The 20,540-nt window shown below is 46.8% G+C and overlaps 1 protein-coding gene across 1 annotated transcript in view; it reads left to right on the top strand.

Moving 5' to 3' along the window:
* The window catches only part of NRBP2 (nuclear receptor binding protein 2), a 177,985-nt gene that overhangs the window by 67,889 nt on the left and 89,556 nt on the right, over positions 1–20,540 (top strand). The window contains exons 2-4 of the mRNA XM_040355086.1: positions 13,689–13,811; positions 18,398–18,499; positions 19,438–19,527. Of these exons, the coding sequence (XP_040211020.1) occupies positions 13,689–13,811; positions 18,398–18,499; positions 19,438–19,527 (315 nt within the window). The remainder of the gene's footprint in view (positions 1–13,688; positions 13,812–18,397; positions 18,500–19,437; positions 19,528–20,540) is intronic.

The raw sequence follows: 20,540 nt of genomic DNA, 5'->3' as shown, positions 1-20,540 counted from the left end.
GAAGCTGTGTTTACATACGGCTCTCCCCGTTCTTCAGCTCCAGGGAGCGATCGCGACGGAGCGGCTATAAACGAATAGCCGCGCCGTCGTCCCGGATCGCTCCCCGAGGTAAGCCGCCCGCCGCACGCAGCGAAGGGGGTCCCGATCGGACCCCCGACCCGCAGAAATGCAAGGATGTATATATATGCCCATCTGCCTGTCCGTGCCATTTTGCGGACGTAAATAGTCGTGCGGCGGGCGTTAAGTGGTTAAGATGCCAGTTTATTCCGTTGGTAGGGCCTTGTTCAGGGCTGGACTGGCACAACAATTTGGCCCTGGACTTCATCCAGACTTGCCCACTTTGACAGGTCTCTCCCACAGCGGCCGGACAACTCCTGCAACCCCCCCCCCCCCCGGCCACCCAAGCCCCCTCTACCCCTTCACTAGCCACTAGCCGCTTTACTTTATTAGAGTAGAACGGCTGGTACTGGTACTTTTATAGGCAGTACCAGTGGGGAAATAGACATTATTTCTCCCGGGGCAAAGAATCAGTTTGGTGCCCCCCCCCCTTATGGGACAAGATTAGGCAGAAGTGAGAAACTCCCAGGCCGCTGTCACTGAAGCTGGCCCACTGAGCCATCGGCCCACCGGGAAACTCCCTGTAGTCCCAATGGCCAGTCCATCATTGGCCTTGTTTTGCAAGAAACGGGACACAGGTTTACTGGGAAATTTGACTTTCCTCTCCTCTGTGGCCTGGGACTACAATTCCATTTGAATGTGGCCCTCAAACTGTTCTTGATGTTGTTGTTTGTCACTGGAAGACTGGGTGATGTTTTATATTTAAGCAGGTACAGGTAGATGGTCCAATAAATCTCACCAGTTCAGGATGGCACCCAAGGATCCATTGGTTAACTCCGGGATCTGTCTCCACGGCACGTCAGTTGCCGGCGTCCACACAGCTAATATCGCTGCTTGGTAGTTGGAGCATATAAGGCAAGTCAAGTAGCCGCAGACTGAATCAAAGCATCACAACCTCTGTGAGGATAATGTCACGCTGACATGTTTCACTAGTCAAGCTTGTTTCTTCAGAGCGAGGCTGCCCGAGGATCTAACCCAGTCATTTTTACTGCCATGTCCCTTCTTTATCACACACACTTCCCCATAGTTGCTGAATAACTACATCTCCGGTTCCTGGACTGTCTTATCACTAAATTGACAGGTTCACTGTCCTAGTGTCAAACTGAACCTGGCACCGGCGGTGATTTTTCATCTGCCAGTGATATTTCCGTTATTGGATACCTGATGTGTGTGTATGTGTGTGTATGTGTGTGAGCATGAAGGCTTGAGCAGGGTGGTTGCAAGTCTGTTACTGACAATGGCCCAGATTCAAGAAGCAATTGCGCCTGTGTAACCATAGGTTACACAGCGCAATTGCTTACTTGCTCCGGCGCTACGAATGCTCCTGATTCAGGAACATCGTAACGCCGACTGCAGCCTAAAATCTGCGTGGCATAAGGCTCTTATGCCACGCAGATTTTAGGCTGCATTCTTGCGTTGGCCGCTAGGGGGCGCTCCCATTGTGCTCAGTGTATAGTATGCAAATTGCATACTAACACCGATTCACAATGTTGCGCGAGCCCTGCGTACGCAAGTTACGTCGTTTCCGTACGGCGTGTTTAGCGTAAGGCTGTCCCTTCTAATAGTAGGGGCAGCCAATGCTAAAGTATACCCGTCGTTCCCGCGTTGCGAAATTTGAATTTCACGTCGTTTGCGTAAGTGATTCGTGAATGGCGCTGGACGCCATTCACGTTCACTTGGAAGCAAATGACGTCCTTGCGGCGTCATTTGCCGCAATGCACGTCGGGAAAGTTTCCCAACGGAGCATGCGCTCTACGCTCGGCGCGGGAGCGCGCCTAATTTAAATGATTCCCGCCCCCTACGGGATCATTTAAATTGCGTGCTCTAGCACCGGGCAATTTTGCAATTCACGGAGCTTCTGCTCCGTGAATCAAGGGCAGCAGAGCAAATTTGCCATAATGTCGCAGTCACGAAAAAAATCGCTGATCGCCGCCATTAGTAGTAAAAAAAAATTATTAAATAAAAATGCAATAAAACTATGCCCTATTTTGTAAACGCTATAAATTTTGCGCAAACCAACCGATAAACGCTTATTGCGATTTTTTTTTTTTTACCAAAAATAGGTAGAAGAATACGTATCGGCCTAAACTGAGGAGAATGTGTTGACTTGATTCTGAGCATGCGTGTTTTTTTCTCCGTCAAAGTTCCACACAGACGATTGGAATTGCCATAGGAAAAAAATAAAACATGTTCTGTTTCTAAACTCCGACGGGAAAAAAGTCAGATGACGCCCACACACGGTCGGAATATCCGATAAAGCAAGTCTGACGGAATTTTTTTCATCGGAAATTCCGATCGTGTGTACGCGGCATTAGTCTGTCGCTTTCCCGTATCGCTATAATTCTCCTGTGGTGAGTACTTCCAACTCGTACAGTCTGATCCCTCTTGGCACGCATATTACTGACACATTTCCCGGGGTGTTTGTCCTGAACCAACGAAAATCTCTTCTGCTCCAGTTGTCGGCGCTCCGATTCTCCGGCCTGGGAGTCTCTCTCTGTCTATTTTTATCCTGGGAAGTCTGGACCAGCCATTGATGTCAGTGCAAAGCTTTCCGGACACATACAGTTGCAATCCCTTCCCCTCCCCCTCCGCTCCAAACAATTTGCACACTAGACATAAAATTCAGACAAAATGTTCCTCATTCAGAAATTCCGATATATCCGAATTTCCGAATACAACACTAACAGATTTCAACAAATCCGAATTAAACGTTAACGAATGAAAGGAAATTTTGTTTGTTTCATTCGGATTCAAATTCATTAGATAATAGCTGGTTGTTAACACTTTTTATGGGGTGAATGTGTAGGCCATATTCATACACATGGGGGGGGGGCCCGGGATCTGGAGGCCCCCTTTGTTAAAGAGAGCTTCCAGATTCCAATAAGTCCCCCTGCCAAAGAGACCCCCACAACCACAGTCCAGGGTTGTGGGGAAGAGTCCTTTGTCCCCATCAACATAGGGACAATTAGCTAGATTCAGAGAGACTTAGGCCCCATACACACGGGAGTATTTATCCGCGGATACGGTCCAGCGGACCGTTTCCGCGGATAAATCCTCTCGGGGATTTCGGCGGATTTCTATGCGATGGAGTGTACTCACCATCGCATTGAAATCCGCGCCGAAATCCTCTGGCGATGACGTGTCGCGCCGTCGCCGCGATTATGACGCGGCGACGTGCGCAACGCTGTCATATAAGGAATTCCACGCATGCGTTGAATCATTGCGAGGCATGCGGGGGATCCCTTCGGACGGATGGATCCGGTGAGTCTGTACAGACCAGCGGATCCATCCGTTGGGATGGACTCCAGCAGATGGATATGTTGTGCAGGTCAGCAAATATTTGATCTGCTGGAATCCATCCCAGGGGAGAAATATCCGCGGAAACAGATCCGCTGGAGTGTACACACCATAGGATCTATCCGCTGAAACCCATTTGCTGGGATTTATCTGCGGATGGATTCTATGGTGTGTATGGGGCCTGAGGCTGGCGTATCAGTAGATACGCCAGCCTAAGTCAGAATTTGCGTTGGCGCTAATTTAAGCGTATTCTGGTAACCAGATACGCTTAAATTAGGCTCAGATACGAGCGGCGTAAGTGTCTTACACCCTCGTATCCTAAAGTGTAATTTTTAGGCTGACCGCTAGGTGGCGCTTCCATTGCGGTCGGCGTAGAATATGTAAATCAGTAGATACGCCTATTCACGAACGTACGCCCGGCCGACGCAGTACAGATACGCCGTTTACGTAACGCATTAGCAGGCCTAAAGTTATTCCATCAAATAGATGGAATAGTAATGTTAAGTATGACCGCCGTTCCCGCGTCGAAATTCGGAAATTTTATGTCGTTTGCGTAAGTCGTCCATGAATAGGGATTTACGTCATTTACGTCCACGTCGAAATCAATAGGCCCGTGCGGCGTACGTTGCCGCAATGCACACTGGGAAATGTAGGCGGACGGCGCATGCGCCGTTCAAAAAAAACGTCAATCACGTCAGGTCAAAGCATATTAACATAAAACACGCCCCCTCAGCCTATTGTGAATTAGGCGCGCTTGCGCCCGCCGCATCTACGCTACGCCGCCGTAAGTCAGGAGGCAAGTACTTTGAGAATACAGTACTTGCCTCTCTGAGTTAAGGCGGCGTAGCGTAAATACGATACGCTACGCCGCCTTAAAGTTGCGGCGATCTCTGAGAATCTACCTAAAAGTGCTTTGTGCCTGCCCCAAAGCACCCCCCTCATGTGGCCTGGTATGGTTCTGAGGGGGGCACTCGCTTGTCCCCCCCCCCTTTTCGTGGCCTGCAGGGCTGCATGCTCGGATAAGGGTCTACTACTGATTATGGGGGGGGGGGGCCCACGCCGTTTAAAAAAAATGTTTTTACAAACAATTTTTTTCGGGGGGGGGGGGGGGGGGGGGAGAGGGATCTGGTATGGATTTGAGTGGGGGCCCTTATCTCACATACAGTACATGCACATTAGGTCCAATTTTTGGAAAGAAGTCAATTAACCTACCAGCATAGGTGGGAGGAAACCTGTGCAAAAACCAAGAGAAATGCAAACTCCATGCAGACAATGTCCTGACCAGGATTTAAACTAGGGGCCCGCACTCAGTAATGCTGCCTAGTTCTCTGAAAGCAATGCATTCTGGGATGGTTCATCATCGTCTGCTCCTCCTACCTGCTGCGACCTGTACCTCCCATAGTCATCACACTAGGGACCATTGTACCAAGACGGGGGCCCAGCACTTCCCATCATGGCTCTCATTGGCAATGGTGGCTGGTCCTCCATTTTTTGAGGGGTTGCCAAATGAAATAATCTACCCCCTCCGTTTGGCTGGTCCGTCAGTCAAAACCAACCCCACCCCCGTTCGCTCGGCCCATCAGTCAAAATCCAACCCCCCCCCCCCTGTCGCTTGGTCGATCTGCAAACTACTCACTAACTCCCCCCACTGTCGCTCCTCAGCCCACTTCCTGTTTAGCCAGGAGAAGAAGCAGGAAGACCATAGCGAATAATAATTTGCTATTGTCACACAACTGGGTGGGCTCAGGGCGCAGGGCTCTGCGCCCTGAACCCACCCTTTTTTAAAGCCAATTAGTGCCTCAAGTCCTAATCATGTGCTCCAAAAAAAAACAAAACATTGAAATCCATGCATCCAGCACCGTGCCTGCAGATTAGGGGCCCGACCCGGATTATGGGGGCGGCGCCCGTGCGCCCCTAATGGAGCGACCGCTACTGCTCTTTAGCCTACTCTCTCCTGAGCAGAGCTGAGTGAACTGTCCTTATCGGTACTTGATGGGTTCATAACACGAGAAGCGTCCACACTTGCAGGTCTGTTACCCAGAAAATAATTTATTGCCCTCCTTTGTAGCTAAATATTGATATAAGATATAATCCGATAACATAACTCCTCAGCCTGTGTACTCCGGGACGTTCAAATCAGGTCAATAGTCCAATAGGTGCTGCGATCGCTAATTCTCTGTATAAATGAATGACCCGGTAATTGCCGCAGTCTAGTAGCATGTCACTTGTAGACATTTAGGGGTCTATGTATAATTAATGTCAGCGCCATCTAGTGGCAACAATGCCATTTCTTTCCTATAATACCTCAATCGGTAAAAATACTGCATTATTGCCACTAGATGGTGCTGACATTCTTGGGAAAAAAACATATTAAACAAATGATGATGAAGATGACACGTCCACACACAGTTTTTTTATATATATATATATATATATATATATATATATATATATATATATATATATATATATATATATATATATATACATATATATATATATACAGTGAGGAAAATAAGTATTTGAACACCCTGCTATTTTGCAAGTTCTCCCACTTGGAAATCATGGAGGGGTCTGAAATTGTCATCGTAGGTGCATGTCCACTGTGAGAGACATAATCAAAAAAAAAAATCCAGAAATCACAATTTATGATTTTTTAACTATTTATTTGTATGATACAGCTACAAATAAGTATTTGAACACCTGTCTATCAGCTAGAATTCTGACCCTCAAAGACCTGTTAGTCTGCCTTTAAAATGTCCACCTCCACTCCATTTATTATCCTAAATTAGATGCACCTGTTTGAGGTCATTAGCTGCATAAAGACACCTGTCCACCCCATACAATCAGTAAGAATCCAACTACTAACATGGCCAAGACCAAAGAGCTGTCCAAAGACACTAGAGACAAAATTGTACACCTCCACAAGGCTGGAAAGGGCTACGGGGAAATTGCCAAGCAGCTTGGTGAAAAAAGGTCCACTGTTGGAGCAATCATTAGAAAATGGAAGAAGCTAAACATGACTGTCAATCTCACTCGGACTGGGGCTCCATGCAAAATCTCACCTCGTGGGGTCTCAATGATCCTAAGAAAGGTGAGAAATCAGCCCAGGACTATACGGGAGGAGCTGGTCAATGACCTGAAAAGAGCTGGGACCACCGTTTCCAAGGTTACTGTTGGTAATACACTAAGACGTCATGGTTTGAAATCATGCATGGCACGGAAGGTTCCCCTGCTTAAACCAGCACATGTCAAGGCCCGTCTTAAGTTTGCCAATGACCATTTGGATGATCCAGAGGAGTCATGGGAGAAAGTCATGTGGTCAGATGAGACCAAAATAGAACTTTTTGGTCATAATTCCACTAACCGTGTTTGGAGGAAGAAGAATGATGAGTACCATCCCAAGAACACCATCCCTACTGTGAAGCATGGGGGTGGTAGCATCATGCTTTGGGGGTGTTTTTCTGCACATGGGACAGGGCGACTGCACTGTATTAAGGAGAGGATGACCGGGGCCATGTATTGCGAGATTTTGGGCAACAACCTCCTTCCCTCAGTTAGAGCTTCGAAGATGGGTCGAGGCTGGGTCTTCCAACATGACAATGACCCGAAGCACACAGCCAGGATAACCAAGGAGTGGCTCTGTAAGAAGCATATCAAGGTTCTGGCGTGGCCTAGCCAGTCTCCAGACCTAAACCCAATAGAGAATCTTTGGAGGGAGCTCAAACTCCGTGTTTCTCAGCGACAGCCCAGAAACCTGACTGATCTAGAGAAGATCTGTGTGGAGGAGTGGGCCAAAATCCCTCCTCCAGTGTGTGCAAACCTGGTGAAAAACTACAAGAAACGTTTGACCTCTGTAATTGCAAACAAAGGCTACTGTACCAAATATTAACATTGATTTTCTCAGGTGTTCAAATACTTATTTGCAGCTGTATCATACAAATAAATAGTTAAAAAAATCATACATTGTGATTTCTGGATTTTTTTTTTGATTATGTCTCTCACAATGGACATGCACCTACGATAACAATTTCAGACCCCTCCATGATTTCCAAGTGGGAGAACTTGTAAAATAGCAGGGTGTTCAAATACTTATTTTCCTCACTGTATATATACACCTCCTACAATGTGCCATAATCGACAGTATGTCATATAACTAGGGATGAGCAAATCTATCTGGGTTTGGTTTCCAAACAGTGTTGCAGCAAATCCCATTGAAGTTTATTGGGCTGGACAATTGTTATTCTTTTTTATAGCAAAGGGTTAGACACCGCATTATAGGTTGTTCTTATCCCTGATGGTGAACCTGAGAATTTTTCCTCCAAAATTTAACGACTTGCAAACTTTTTAAATACCAGGAAACCCGCTGGAAGCGCCCAACCCAAATCCCATAGCTTCTTGTATCCTCCAACATGTCTTCAGTAGAAATCACATTAGCTGATGATTTTTCTGTCTATTATGACTATTTACATATATAATATATTTAAATCTACAATATAAGGAAACGACCTTCTTTCCTTCCTTTCTCCCTCCTTCTCTTTCATTTCTCCTTCCTTCCTTTTTTCTTTCTTTTCATTACTTCCTTCCATCCATCTTTCCTTCCCTCCTTCCTTCCCTTTTTTTTCCTGTCCTTTCTTCTTCCTTCCTTTCAACTTTTCTTTGTTTTCTTTCTTTTTCCGTACTTTCTCCCTCTGTCCTTCCTTCCTTTACATCTCCTTCCTGTAAGTATAAAATATATGTATGGGATGTATAAATATATAGAGATTCTTTCCTTCCTTCCTTTTGTCCTTTACTTCCTTCTGTCCTTCTCTCCAGCCTTCCTTTCTATTTCCTTGCTTTCTTTTTTTTTTATCCTTCCTATCTCCTTTCTTTTTTTTCCTTCTCCTTCCTTCCTTCTGTTCCTGCTTTCTTTCTGTCCTTCCTTTCTCTTTCCATCCTTCTTTCTGTCCTTCCTTCCTACTTCATTTTTTCTTTCCTTCCATCCTTCTTTCTTTCCTTCCTTTCTATTTCAATCCTTACTCTTCCCATCCTTCCTTCCTTCTTCCTGTCCTTGCTTCCTACTGCCTTTTTTCTTTCCTTTAATCCTTCTTTCTATCCTCCCCCTGTCCTTTCTTTCTATTTCCTTCCTTTCTCCTTCCATCCTTCCTTCTTTCCCTTCTTTTTAATTTCTTCCTTTCATCGATCCTTCTTTCCTGCTTCCTTTCTGTCCTTCCTTTCTATCTCCTTCCTTTTTCCTCCATCTTTCCTTCCTTCCTTCTTTCTTTCTGTCCTTCCTTCCTACTTCCTTTCTTTTTTCTTTCCTTCCATCCTTTTTGTCCTTCTTTTCTCCTTCCTTCCTTCCTTCCTTTTTCCCATCCGTCCTTTCTTCTTTCCATCCTTCTTTCTGCTCTTTCTTTTTTTCTTTCCTTCCATCCTCTCTTCTGTCCTTCCTTTCTATTTCAATCCTTACTCTTCCCATCCTATCTTCCTTCCTTCTTTCTGTCCTTCCTACTTCCTTTTTTCTTTCCTTCCATTCTTCTTTCTGTCCTTCCTTTGATCTTTCCTTGCTATTTCCTTCCTTTCTCCTTCAATCTTTCCCTTCTTTTTCATTCCTTCCTTCCATCGATCCTTCTTTCCTGCTTCCTTTCTGTCCTTCCTTTCTATCTCCTTACTTTTTCCTCCATCTTTCCTTCCTTCCATTTTTCCATCCTTCTTTCTGTCCTTCCTTCCTACTTCATTTTTTCTTTCCTTCTACCCTTCTTTCTGTCCTTCCTTTCTCCTTCCTTCTTTTTTCCCATCCGTCCTTTCTTCTTTCCATCCTTCTTTCTGCCCTTCCTTTTTTTCTTTCCTTCCATACTCTCTTCTGTCCTTCCTTTCTATTTCAATCCTTACTCTTCCCGTCTTATCTTTCTTCCTTCTTTCTGTCCTTCCTACTTCCTTTTTTCTTTCCTTCCATTCTTCTTTCTGTCCTTCCTTGGATCTTTCCTTTCTATTTCCTTCCTTCCTCCTTCAATCCTTGCCTTCTTTTTGATTCCTTCTGGCCATCCGTCCTATCGCCTTCCTGCCATCTGTCCTTCCGCTCATCCTTCCATCCATCCATCCTTCCTTTCTCTTTCCTTCCCTGAAGTAGTGCAGCACTGACTCGTCTAAGTTCACAGAATATTTTTAAGGGCAATGGAACAGACGTCTGTCACTCTCTCAGGACATGAAAGAAACACTTATTTACTGAACAGAAAATACTATTAGGTAGATTCAGAAAGAGTTAGGCCGACTTATCAGTAGATAAGCCGACCTAACTCAGAATCTACGCCGACTTATGTTTAAGCGTATGCTCAAACAGAGATACGCTTAAACATATCTAAGATACGACGGCTTGCGCCGTCCTATCTTAGATTGCAATATTTTGGATGGCTGCTAGGTGGCGCTTCCATTGCGGTCGGCGTAGAATATGTAAATGAGGAGATACGCCGATTCACGAACGTACGCCCGGCCGACGCAGTACTTTTACGCCGTTTACGTAAGAGATAGGCCGCGTAAAGTTAGAGCTAGGCCCTATTGGAATAGTAATGTCAAGTATGGCCACCGTTCCCGCGTCGAAATTCAAATTTTTTACGTCGTTTGCGTAAGTCGTCCTTGAATCAGGATTTACGTCTTTTACGTCCACGTCAAAATCAATAGGCCTGTGCGGCGTACTTAGCTGCAATGCACACTGGGAAATGTAGGCGCATGCGCAGTAAAGAAACGTAAGAAAAACGTGAGGTCAAGCGCCATTAACATAAAACACGCCCCCCTCAAACACATTTGAATTAGGCGCCCTTACGCCCGCCGATTCAGGCTACGCCAACGTAACTTAGCAGGCAAGTACATTGTGAATCATGTACTTGCCTCGCTAACTTACGGCGGCGTAGCTTAAATTCCTTAAGCTACGCCGCCGCAAAGTTACGCCAACGTACCTGAATCTACCTAAATATTTTTAAGGGCAATTGAACAGACGTCTGTCACTCTCTCAGGACGTGAAAGAAACTCTTATTTACTGAACAGAAAAACTATAAGGAGTTTATCTATTTAGGCTCCATGAACACTGGGCTTAAAAAAAACTTCTGTTCTCTTTGGAGTGAAAAACTTCCATATAGAGCTTTTGTTGTACAAAGTTTAGGAGAGTTTTACGTTTTTTTTTCTGCCAGTGAGCTCCAATCAGAAACACGAACGAGAAGGTTTTTTTTTTTTCCCTCTGTTTCTTAACATTGATCTCCAAATATGCCTGTAAACGTCATAATGTGCATTGACACAGAGGATAACATTGGGGTGGTTACACAGCGCAATTGCTTACTTGCCCCGGCGTAACGAGTGCTCCTGATTCAGGAACCTCGTTACGCCGACTGCAGCCTAAGATCTGCGCGGCATAAGGCTCTTATGCCCGCATATCTTAGGCTGCATTCTTGCGATGGCCGCTAGGTGGCGTTCCCGTTGTGCTCAGCGTATAGTATGCAAATTGCATACTAACGCCGATTCACAACGTTACGCGAGCCCTGCGTACGCAATTTACGTTGTTTCCGTAGAGCGGTTTTTGCGTAAGGCTGCCTGTGCTATTAGCAGGGGCAGCCAATGTTATGTATACCCGTCGTTCCCGCTTCGCGAAATTTGAATTTTACGTAGTTTGCGTAAGTGATTCGTGAATGGCGCTGGACGCCATTCACGTTCACTTTGAAGCAAATGACGTCCTTGCGACGTCATTTGCCGCAATGCACGTCGGGAAAGTTTCCCGACGGAGCATGCGCTCTACGATCGGCGCGGGAACGCGCCTAATTTAAATGATTCCCGCCCCCTACGGGATCATTTAAATTGCGCGCGCTTGCGCCGGGCATTTTGCCGGCGCGCCCGCGCAATTTACGGAGCTTCTGCTCCGTGAATCGAGGGCAGCGCAAAAAAATTGCGGGGGCGCAGGGCAAAATTGTTGCCCTGCGCCTCCGTAATAAATGCGCAAATCTACTTGAATCCGGCCCATTGAGTTGCTTCTACAGGCAGAACAGAAAACTCCTGTAGAAGTAACGTTTTTTATGCCAGTGTGCATGGAGCCTAAAAAATCCAAATAAAAAATTCCTATACAAATTCCTCAACCATTTGAACAGTCATCATGAATAATCCTGTAATTTTCTTCCTACGATCTTCAGCTCTAGTGGCCATAATGCTGTATTTTCCTGAAATCCTTCAATCGGGAAAATGCAGAAATATGGCCACTAGATTGAAGCTGACGATTATAGGATATAAATATAATACACAAATTACGGGGGTTGTTTGTGACAGCTGGGGGTGTTTTGAATTAGAATTCAAAACAAAATAAAAAGATGTTAACCCGAATATTAAACTCTCATAGTCAGGTCCGGACTGGCCATAGGGCAAACCGGGCATATGCCTGGTGGGCTGCGACGGCCCACAGGTCACGTATCAATAATGTAGAGGGGTCTGTATGGGCTGTTTTGTAGAGGGGGTCTGTACTGTAGGGAGGGGGTCTGTACTGTAGGGAGGGGGTCTGCACTGTAGGGAGGGGGTCTGTGTAACATGCTGGGGGTCCAGAACTGTTAGGGGGGTGTCTGTGAAACAAACTGGGGGGGGCTGTGTAATTTAAAGGGGTCCAGAGGTGCGGTGCTATGTAATGTAAAGGGGTCCAGAGGTGCAGTGTGCTGTGTAATGTAAAAGGGTCCAGAGGTGCAGGGTGCTGTGTAATGTAAAGGGGTCCAGAGGTGCAGGGTGCTGTGTAATGTAAAGGGGTCCAGAGGTGCAGGGTGCTGTGTAATGTAAAAGGGTCTAGAGGTGCAGGGTGCTGTGTATTGTAAAAGGGTCCAGAGGTGCAGGGTGCTGTGTATTGTAAAAGGGTCCAGAGGTGCAGGGTGCTGTGTAATGTAAAGGGGTCCAGAGGTGCATGGTGCTGTGTAATGTAAAAGGGTCCAGAGGTGCAGGGTGCTGTGTAATGTAAAAGGGTCTAGAGGTGCAGGGTGCTGTGTAATGTAAAGGGGGCCAGAGGTGCAGGGTGCTGTGTAATGTAAAAGGGTCCAGAGGTGCAGGGTGCTGTGTAATGTAAAAGGGTCCAGAGGTGCACGGTGCTGTAATGTAAAGGGGCCCAGAGGTGTAGGGTGCTGTGTAATGTAAAGGGGCCCAGAGGTGCAGGGTGCTGTGTAATGTAAAGGGGCCCAGAGGTGCAGGGTGCTGTATAATGTAAATGGGTGCAGGGTGCTATGTAATGTAAAGGGGCCCAGAGGTGCAGGGTGCTGTGTAATGTAAAGGGGCCCAGAGGTGCAGGGTGCTGTGTAATGTAAAGGGGCCCAGAGGTGCAGGGTGCTGTGTAATGTAAAGGGGTCCAGAGGTACAGGGTGCTAGAACCCCACATCCCATCATTAAGCACCGCAGCCGCTCCCCCCGGGCTGCTCAGTCTAAAATGTCCTTCGTAAACTGTTGGCGCTACATAAATCTTGTATTATAATAATAATAATATTAAATATCCCTGGCTATCCTGCGGGGGAGGTCCTTGTTTAGACATTTCCTGTTATAGGGCGACAACGCTCTGTTCCTGTCTCCCAATTTGTGCTCATGTGTTGTCACCTTGTCACATGCTCCCCTATTGGAGGCTACAAGTGGCCATGCTGCGGCACAGGTAGGGTCCAACATTGTCACTTACAGGAAGCCAGTCCAGAGCAACGGGGTGCAGCTGACAGTGGACCAAGCACATGCAGTTGCTGAAAAAGGCTGCAAGAGATCAGCAGTATTGAGATGGAATAAAAAAAAGGGACATTATAGAGAAAAAATATATGTCCAATTATTAGTTTATGATGAGACAGAGCAAATACACGAGTGCAATACTGTACTTCTCACCGCATAGAATGTACATCCTCTCTGATAATTCACAGAGACCCCGTTTGGGTGTTTTAGTCGGAGGATTTGCACTCGTCAGGTGAGTGAGTGACCCCCAAGCACGTGAGACTTGGAAATGAGATAAGTCCTTGTGTACGGCATTTGGATGAAAATTTTGGAATGAGATCTGAGCTTTGCGGTTATTGAATGAAGTGGCTGCTTTAAAAGGATTTGGTGTAATGCGGGATTATGGGGGGTTTAAATCCTTGGATTTCTAGACAATACAACGTATATGTATGGCTGTATGGAATTTATTAAAGGATACATAATAAAATATAGACGTTTATTGATTAGAGAGGGTCCTGATGATGACTTTCCATTTTACAGGCGATCGAAGAGCCATGTGACCTGTACCTATACTTACCCTTGTTTGTTGTTGTTGTCTGCAGGTGAATCAGGGGAACATGGCGGGCATCGAGTGCACCTACCTGGCGATGGACACGGAGGAGGGGGTGGAGGTGGTGTGGAATGAGCTGCATTTCACAGATAAAAAAGTCTTCAAGACTCAAGAGGTAAGAGAACCTGTAAAGGGTCCAGAACTGTGCACCCCCAAATTGCAGAAGAGTCCATAGACCTTACCCAAAGCCGTCTAGAACTGTGCAATCTAGATTACAAGAGGGTCTAGAATCTTCAGCCCAACCAGTCTGCAACTGTGCACCCCAAATTGCAGAAGAGTCCATAGACCTTATCCAAAGCCGTCTAGAACTGTGCACCCGAAATTGCAGAAGAGTCCATAGACCTTACCCAAAGCCGTCTAGAACTGTGCACCCCAAATTGCAGAAGAGTCCATAGACCTTACCCAAAGCAGTCTAGAACTGTGCACCCCAAATTGCAGAAGAGTCCATAGACCTTACCCAAAGCCGTCTAGAACTGTGCAATCTATATTATAAGAGGGTCTAGAATCTTCAGCCCAACCAGTCTGCAACTGTGCACCCCAACTTGCAGAAGAGTCCATAGACCTTACCCAAAGCAGTCTAGAACTGTGCAATCTAGATTACAAGAGGGTCTAGAATCTTCAGCCCAACCACTCAGCAACTGTGCACCCCAACTTGCAGAAGAGTCCATAGACCTTACCCAAAGCCGTCTAGAACTGTGCAATCTAGATTACAAGAGGGTCTAGAATCTTCAGCCCAACCAGTCTGCAACTGTGCACCCCAAATTGCAGAAGAGTCCATAGACCTTACCCAAAGCAGTCTAGAACTGTGCAATCTAGATTACTAGCTAGATTCAGAAAGACTTAGGCTGGCGTATCAGTAGATACGCCAGCCTAAGTCTGAATTTGCGCCGGCGCTAATTTAAGCGTATTCTGGTAACCAGATACACTTAAATTAGGCTCAGATACGAGCGGTGTAAGTGTCTTACACCGTCGTATCCTAAAGTGTAATTTTTCGACTGACCGCTAGGTGGCGCTTCCATTGCGGTCGGCGTAGAATATGTAAATCACTAGATACGCCTATTCACGAACGTACGCCCGGGCCGACGCAGTACAGATACGCCGTTTACGTAACGCATTATCAGGCCTAAAGTTATTCCATCAAATAGCTGGAATAGTAATGTTAAGTATGGCCGTCGTTCCCGCGTCGAAATTCGAGAATTTTACGCCGTTTGCGTAAGTCGTCCGTGAATAGGGATTTACGTCCACGTCGAAACCAATAGGACCGTGCGGCGTACTTTGCCACAATGCACACTGGAATATGTACACGGACGGCGCCGTTCGTAAATTACGTCAATCACGTAAGGTCACCCCCCATTACCATAAAACACGCCCCCTCAGCTAAATTTGAATTAGGCACGCTACGCCTGCCTACCTGAATCTAGCTATACAAGAGGGTCTAGAATCTTTAGCCCAACCAGTCTGCAACTGTGCACCCCAAATTGCAGAAGAGTCAATAGACCTTACCCAAAGCAGTCTAGAACTGTGCAATCGAAATCAGTGTTTCTCAACTCCAGTCCTCAAGGTGCCCCAACAGGTCCTGTTTTCAGGATTTCCCTCATATGAAACGGCTGTGGTAATTACTAAGGTAGTGAAACTGATCAAATCACCTGTGCAAAATAATGGAAAGCCTGAAAACCTGACCTGTTGGGGCGCCTCGAGGACTGGAGTTGAGAAACTCTGATCTGAATTACAGGAGAGTCCAGAATCTTCACCCCAACCAGTCTGCAACTGTGTACCCCAAATTGCAGAAAGGTTTATAGCCTTTATTTAAAACAGTCTAGAACTGTGCACTCCAAATTACAAGAGGGTCCAGAACCTGCACCCCAAATGGTCTAGAACTGTACACCCCAAATTACAGGAAGGTCCATGCCTTTCACCCCAGTCTAGAGCTGTGCAACCCAATTTATGGGAGGATCCATTGCCTTTACCCCAAACAGTCTCTAGAATTGTGCACCCCAAATTGCAGGAGGGTCCATAGCTTCTACCCAAAACAGTCTACAACTGTACATTCCAAATTATAGGAGGGTCCAGAACCTTCACCCCAACCAATCTAGAACTGTGCACCCCAAATTGCAGGAAGGTCCATAGCCTTTACCTAAAACAGTCTAGAACTGTGCACTCCAAATTACAGCCAGGTCCAGAACCTTCACCCCAAACAGTCAAGAACTGTGCAACTAAATTTAAGGGAGGATCCATTACCTTTACCCCAAACTGTCTAGAACTGTGCCCTCCAAAATACAGGAGGGTCCAGAAGCTTCACCCCAACCAATCTAGAACTGCGCACCCCAAATTGCAGGAAGGTCCATAGCCTTTACATAAAACAGTCTAGAACCGTGCACTCCAAATTACAGGCAGGTCCAGAACCTTCACCCCAAACGGTCTAGAACTGTACACCCCAAATTACAGGAAGATCCATACCTTTCACCCCAGTCTAGAACTGTGCAACCCAATTTATGGGAGGATCCATTGTCTTTACCCCAAACGGTCTAGGATTGTGCACCCCAAATTGCAGGAGGGTCCAGAACCTTCACCCTAACCAGTTTACAACTGTGCACCTCAAATTGCAGGGAGGTCCATAGCCTTTACCCAAAACAGTCTAGAACTGTGCACTCGAAATTACAGGAAAGTCCAGAACCTTCACCCCAACCAATCTAGAACAGTGCACCCCAAATTGCAGGAAGGTCCAAAGCATTTATCAACAATAGTCTAGAACTGTGTAAATTATAGAAGGGTCCAGAACCTTTACCATAAACAGTCTAGAATAGGACACCCCAAATTACGGGAGGGTCTATAACCTTCACCCCAACCAGTCGGGAACCGTGCAACCCAATTTATGGGAGAACCCATCGCATTTACTCCAAACAGACTCAACCCAACTCCTTCATGAGTGTCAGAAACCATGAATCAGACCAAGACAGAAGTACAAGTTAAATCACACAAAAAGGTAAACGGAGTAAGCGTAGTCAAAACATAGCCAGAGTTCAGTAACCGGATCGGGCAGTCGGCCAAGCCAATGTCCAAGAGCCAGCGATAAAGGTAGTAGTACATCAAGCAGGATCTGTAGCCAGAGGGAACGTCAGACAAGCAGGTCTTTAACAGGAACGCAGGAGAAAGTCTCTTGTGATGTTAACACAGGCGAAGGCAGAGAGCAAATGAACTGGAAGGCTTTAAGTAGGCAGAGCTGACGAGCAGGATCACCAATAGGTGGATCACTGTGGAGAGATAGGAGCTGGCAATTAGCTGACAGCTGAGCTGAGAGCACAGAGAAGGAAGGGCTGAGCCCAGCCCTGACAATGAGTACTTTAGACCCCCCTAACTCCATGTTTATCCAAGACCCCACAAATCCTTCTCCATGAGTTATATGAAGCCCTTCTCCCAACTCTCCTGCGTAAGTAGCAGAAACCCCCCAACAATTCCTCCATTACCATCTGAGACCCTACCCCCCAACACTGCATGACTCACCTCCATGAGCACCTTTAACCCTCCCCCAAACCCTACCAACCCAACACAACTCCTTCATGTGTACCTGAGACCCCCTAACTCCTTCTCCATGAGTATCCTGAGACTTCCCACCTCCTCTTTCATGAACACCAAAGACCCTACCCTCAACCCTCCTCCATGAGCACCAGAACCCCCCACCAGCTTCTCCTCCATGAGCATCTGAGACCCTACCCTCAACCCTCCTCCATGAGCACCAGAACCCCCCCCACCAGCTTCTCCTCCATGAGCATCTGAGACCCTACCCTCAACCCTCCTCCATGAGCACCAGAACCCCCCACCAGCTTCTCCTCCATGAGCATCTGAGACCCTACCCTCAACCCTCCTCCATGAGCACCTTTGACCCTCCCCCAAACCCTACCAACACAACACAACTCCTTCATGTGTACCTGAGACCCCCTAACTCCTTCTCCATGAGTATCCTGAGACTTCCCACCTCTTCTTTCATGAACACCAAAGACCCTACCCTCAACCCTCCTCCATGAGCACCACAACCCCCCACCCCCCAACAGCTTCTTCTCCATGAGCATCTGAGACCCTACCCTCAACCCTCCTCCATGAGCACCAGAACCCCCCACCAGCTTCTCCTCCATGAGCATCTGAGACCCTACCCTCAACCCTCCTCCATGAGCACCAGACCCCCCCCCCCCCACCAGCTTCTTCTCCTGAGACCCTACCCTCCGAAATCCCTGCATGACTAACACCCCCAACTTCACCTTCATGAGCACCTTTGACACCCCCATAACCATACCTGAATAATTGCCCTCCCCTCACATACACCTTTCCTCCATCTAAGACCCATCCTCAAACCCCCCCCCATGAACACCTGAGAACCCCCAACTCCTCCACGAGTATATGGGACCCTACAGCCAGCTATCCTGCATGGCTACCTAACATACCCCAACTTCACCTCTATGAGTGCCTGAGATGCCCCCCCCCCCCCCATGGGAACAATGTCTCTTTCAGTCACCTATCACAGTTCAGTTATTTCACTTGTTTTTAGAAAATTTTCTGGGAAAAAATCTCACGGCTTTAATCTTCCAATATATATTTTTTTTATACATTCACTGTCTTTTACACACAAATGTGCACTTTGGCAGTTTTTTTGTTGCTTTTTTTGTGTTCCCTTTGATCTCCTGCTTCCCCTCCCCCATCTCCTTGCAGGACAAGATCCGTACCATGTTCCAGAATCTGATGGTCATCGATCACCCCAACGTGGTGAAGTTCCACAAATACTGGCTGGATGTGAAGGAGTCTTCCGCACGGGTAAGAAAATGTGACCCTAGAAAATTACCTGGAACACTCAAACATTATGGGCCAGATTCACGTAGCTCAGCGGATCTATAGATCCGCTCGATCTACGTGAATTAAGATCCGCTCCCGCAAGTTTGAGAGGCAAGTGGCTAATTCACAAACAACTTACCTCCAAACTTGCGACGGTGGATCCTAAATCCCCCGGCGGAATTCAAATTCCGCGGCTAGGGGAGTGTACTATTTAAATCAGGCGCGTTCCCGCGCTGATTTAAATGCGCAGGCGCCGTCCGCGAAATTTCCCGGCGTGCATTGCTCCCACTGACGTCGCTAGGACGTCAGTGGTTTCGACGCTTACGTAAACGACGTCCGTCCGTATTCGAGAACGACTTACGCAAACGACGTTAAAAAATTCAAATTCGACGCGGGAACGCCGGCTATACTTAACATTGGCTGCGCCTGATAAAAGAAGGGGTAAGTATACGACGGGTACGCCGCTACGGAAACGTCGTAAGAAGACTGCGTCGGGTCCGCGTACGTTCGTGAATTTGCGTATCTCGCTGATTTACATATTATTTATCGTAAATCAGCGGGAACGCCCCCGGCGCCATTTTTAAATTGAAAAAAAGATCCGACAGTGTAACACAGTGTAACACAGTCGGATCTAGCCCTATCTATGCGTAACTGATTCTATGAATCAGGCGCATAGATAGGACCAGTGTAAGTCAGAGATACGATGGTGAATCTGTAGATACACCGTCGTATCTCTTTGTGAATCTGGCCCTATAAGTATATATATATATATATATATATATATATATATACATATATATAACTGACCCATGCCCCTAGTGGCATGGGCCAGTTCACCCCTGCCGTCAGTCTCTCCCGAGTGGCACCGACAGTCTCTTATGTACTGACGTTGATTGCAGGCTTTCTCTTTTCTCCCACAGGTAGTCTTTATCACGGAATACGTCTCATCTGGAAGTCTCCGGCAGTTTCTGAAGAAAACTAAGAAGAATCATAAAACAATGAATGCGAAGGTGAGCGTCCCTCCCGTCCTCTGCGATCCCGAGGGGGAAATGTGTTACCGCAAATCCCTGTTCTGCTGTATGCCAGAACCTCTTCACCATGTCTGCGTGTTTTATCGATTGATTTGCAGCCAAATGGTTTGCTCATTGGCTTATGAGCAGAGGGATACAGGGCTGCTGTTAGAAGCCACGGGGGGCCCATACAGCCAACCTAATAGCCCCCCCCCCAAAAAAAACACAGTTTTCTATGCTATTTATGAACGAACACAGTGTGTGATCGGTACCAATCACTCATTGTGTTCATTTAGGGAAGGAAGAGGCTGGTAAATAGGATGTATTTATCTGACCTAGAGCCAAGGAAAAATGCTCCCAAGGGCTTTTAGGCAGCAGAAAGTTTAACCACTTGCCGACGGCCGCATGTATATGTACGTCTACAGAATGGCACGTACAGGCATATGGGCGTACATGTACGTCCCTGCCTTTCCGCAGGTCGGGGGTCCGATCGGGAACATGCGGCGGTCGGATACCCGCGGGGGAGCGATCCGGGACGACGGCGCGGCTATTCGTTTATAGCCGCTCCATCGCGATCGCTCCCCGGAGCTGAAGAACGGGGAGAGCCATATGTAAACACGGCTTCCCCGTGCTTCACTGTGGCGCTGCATCGATCGAGTGATTCCCTTTATAGGGAGACTCGATCGATGACGTCAGACCTACAGCCACACCCCCCTACAGTTGTAAACACACACTAGGTGAACCCTAACTCCTACAGCGCCCCCCTGTGGTTAACTCCCAAACTGCAACTGTCATTTTCACAATAAACAATGCAATTTAAATGCATTTTTTTGCTGTGAAAATGACAATGGTCCCAAAAATGTGTCAAAATTGTCCGAAGTGTCCGCCATAATGTCGCAGTCACGAAAAAAATCGCTGATCGCCGCCATTAGTAGTAAAAAAAAATAATTAATAAAAATGCAATAAAACTATCCCCTATTTTGTAAATGCTATAAATTTTGTGCAAACCAACC

The sequence above is a fragment of the Rana temporaria genome, chromosome 5, assembly GCF_905171775.1.
Source record: "Rana temporaria chromosome 5, aRanTem1.1, whole genome shotgun sequence".
NCBI classification, from domain to species: domain Eukaryota; kingdom Metazoa; phylum Chordata; class Amphibia; order Anura; family Ranidae; genus Rana; species Rana temporaria.
Note: the sequence above shows the minus strand (reverse complement) of the source record. Positions and strands in the feature narration are given on the sequence as shown.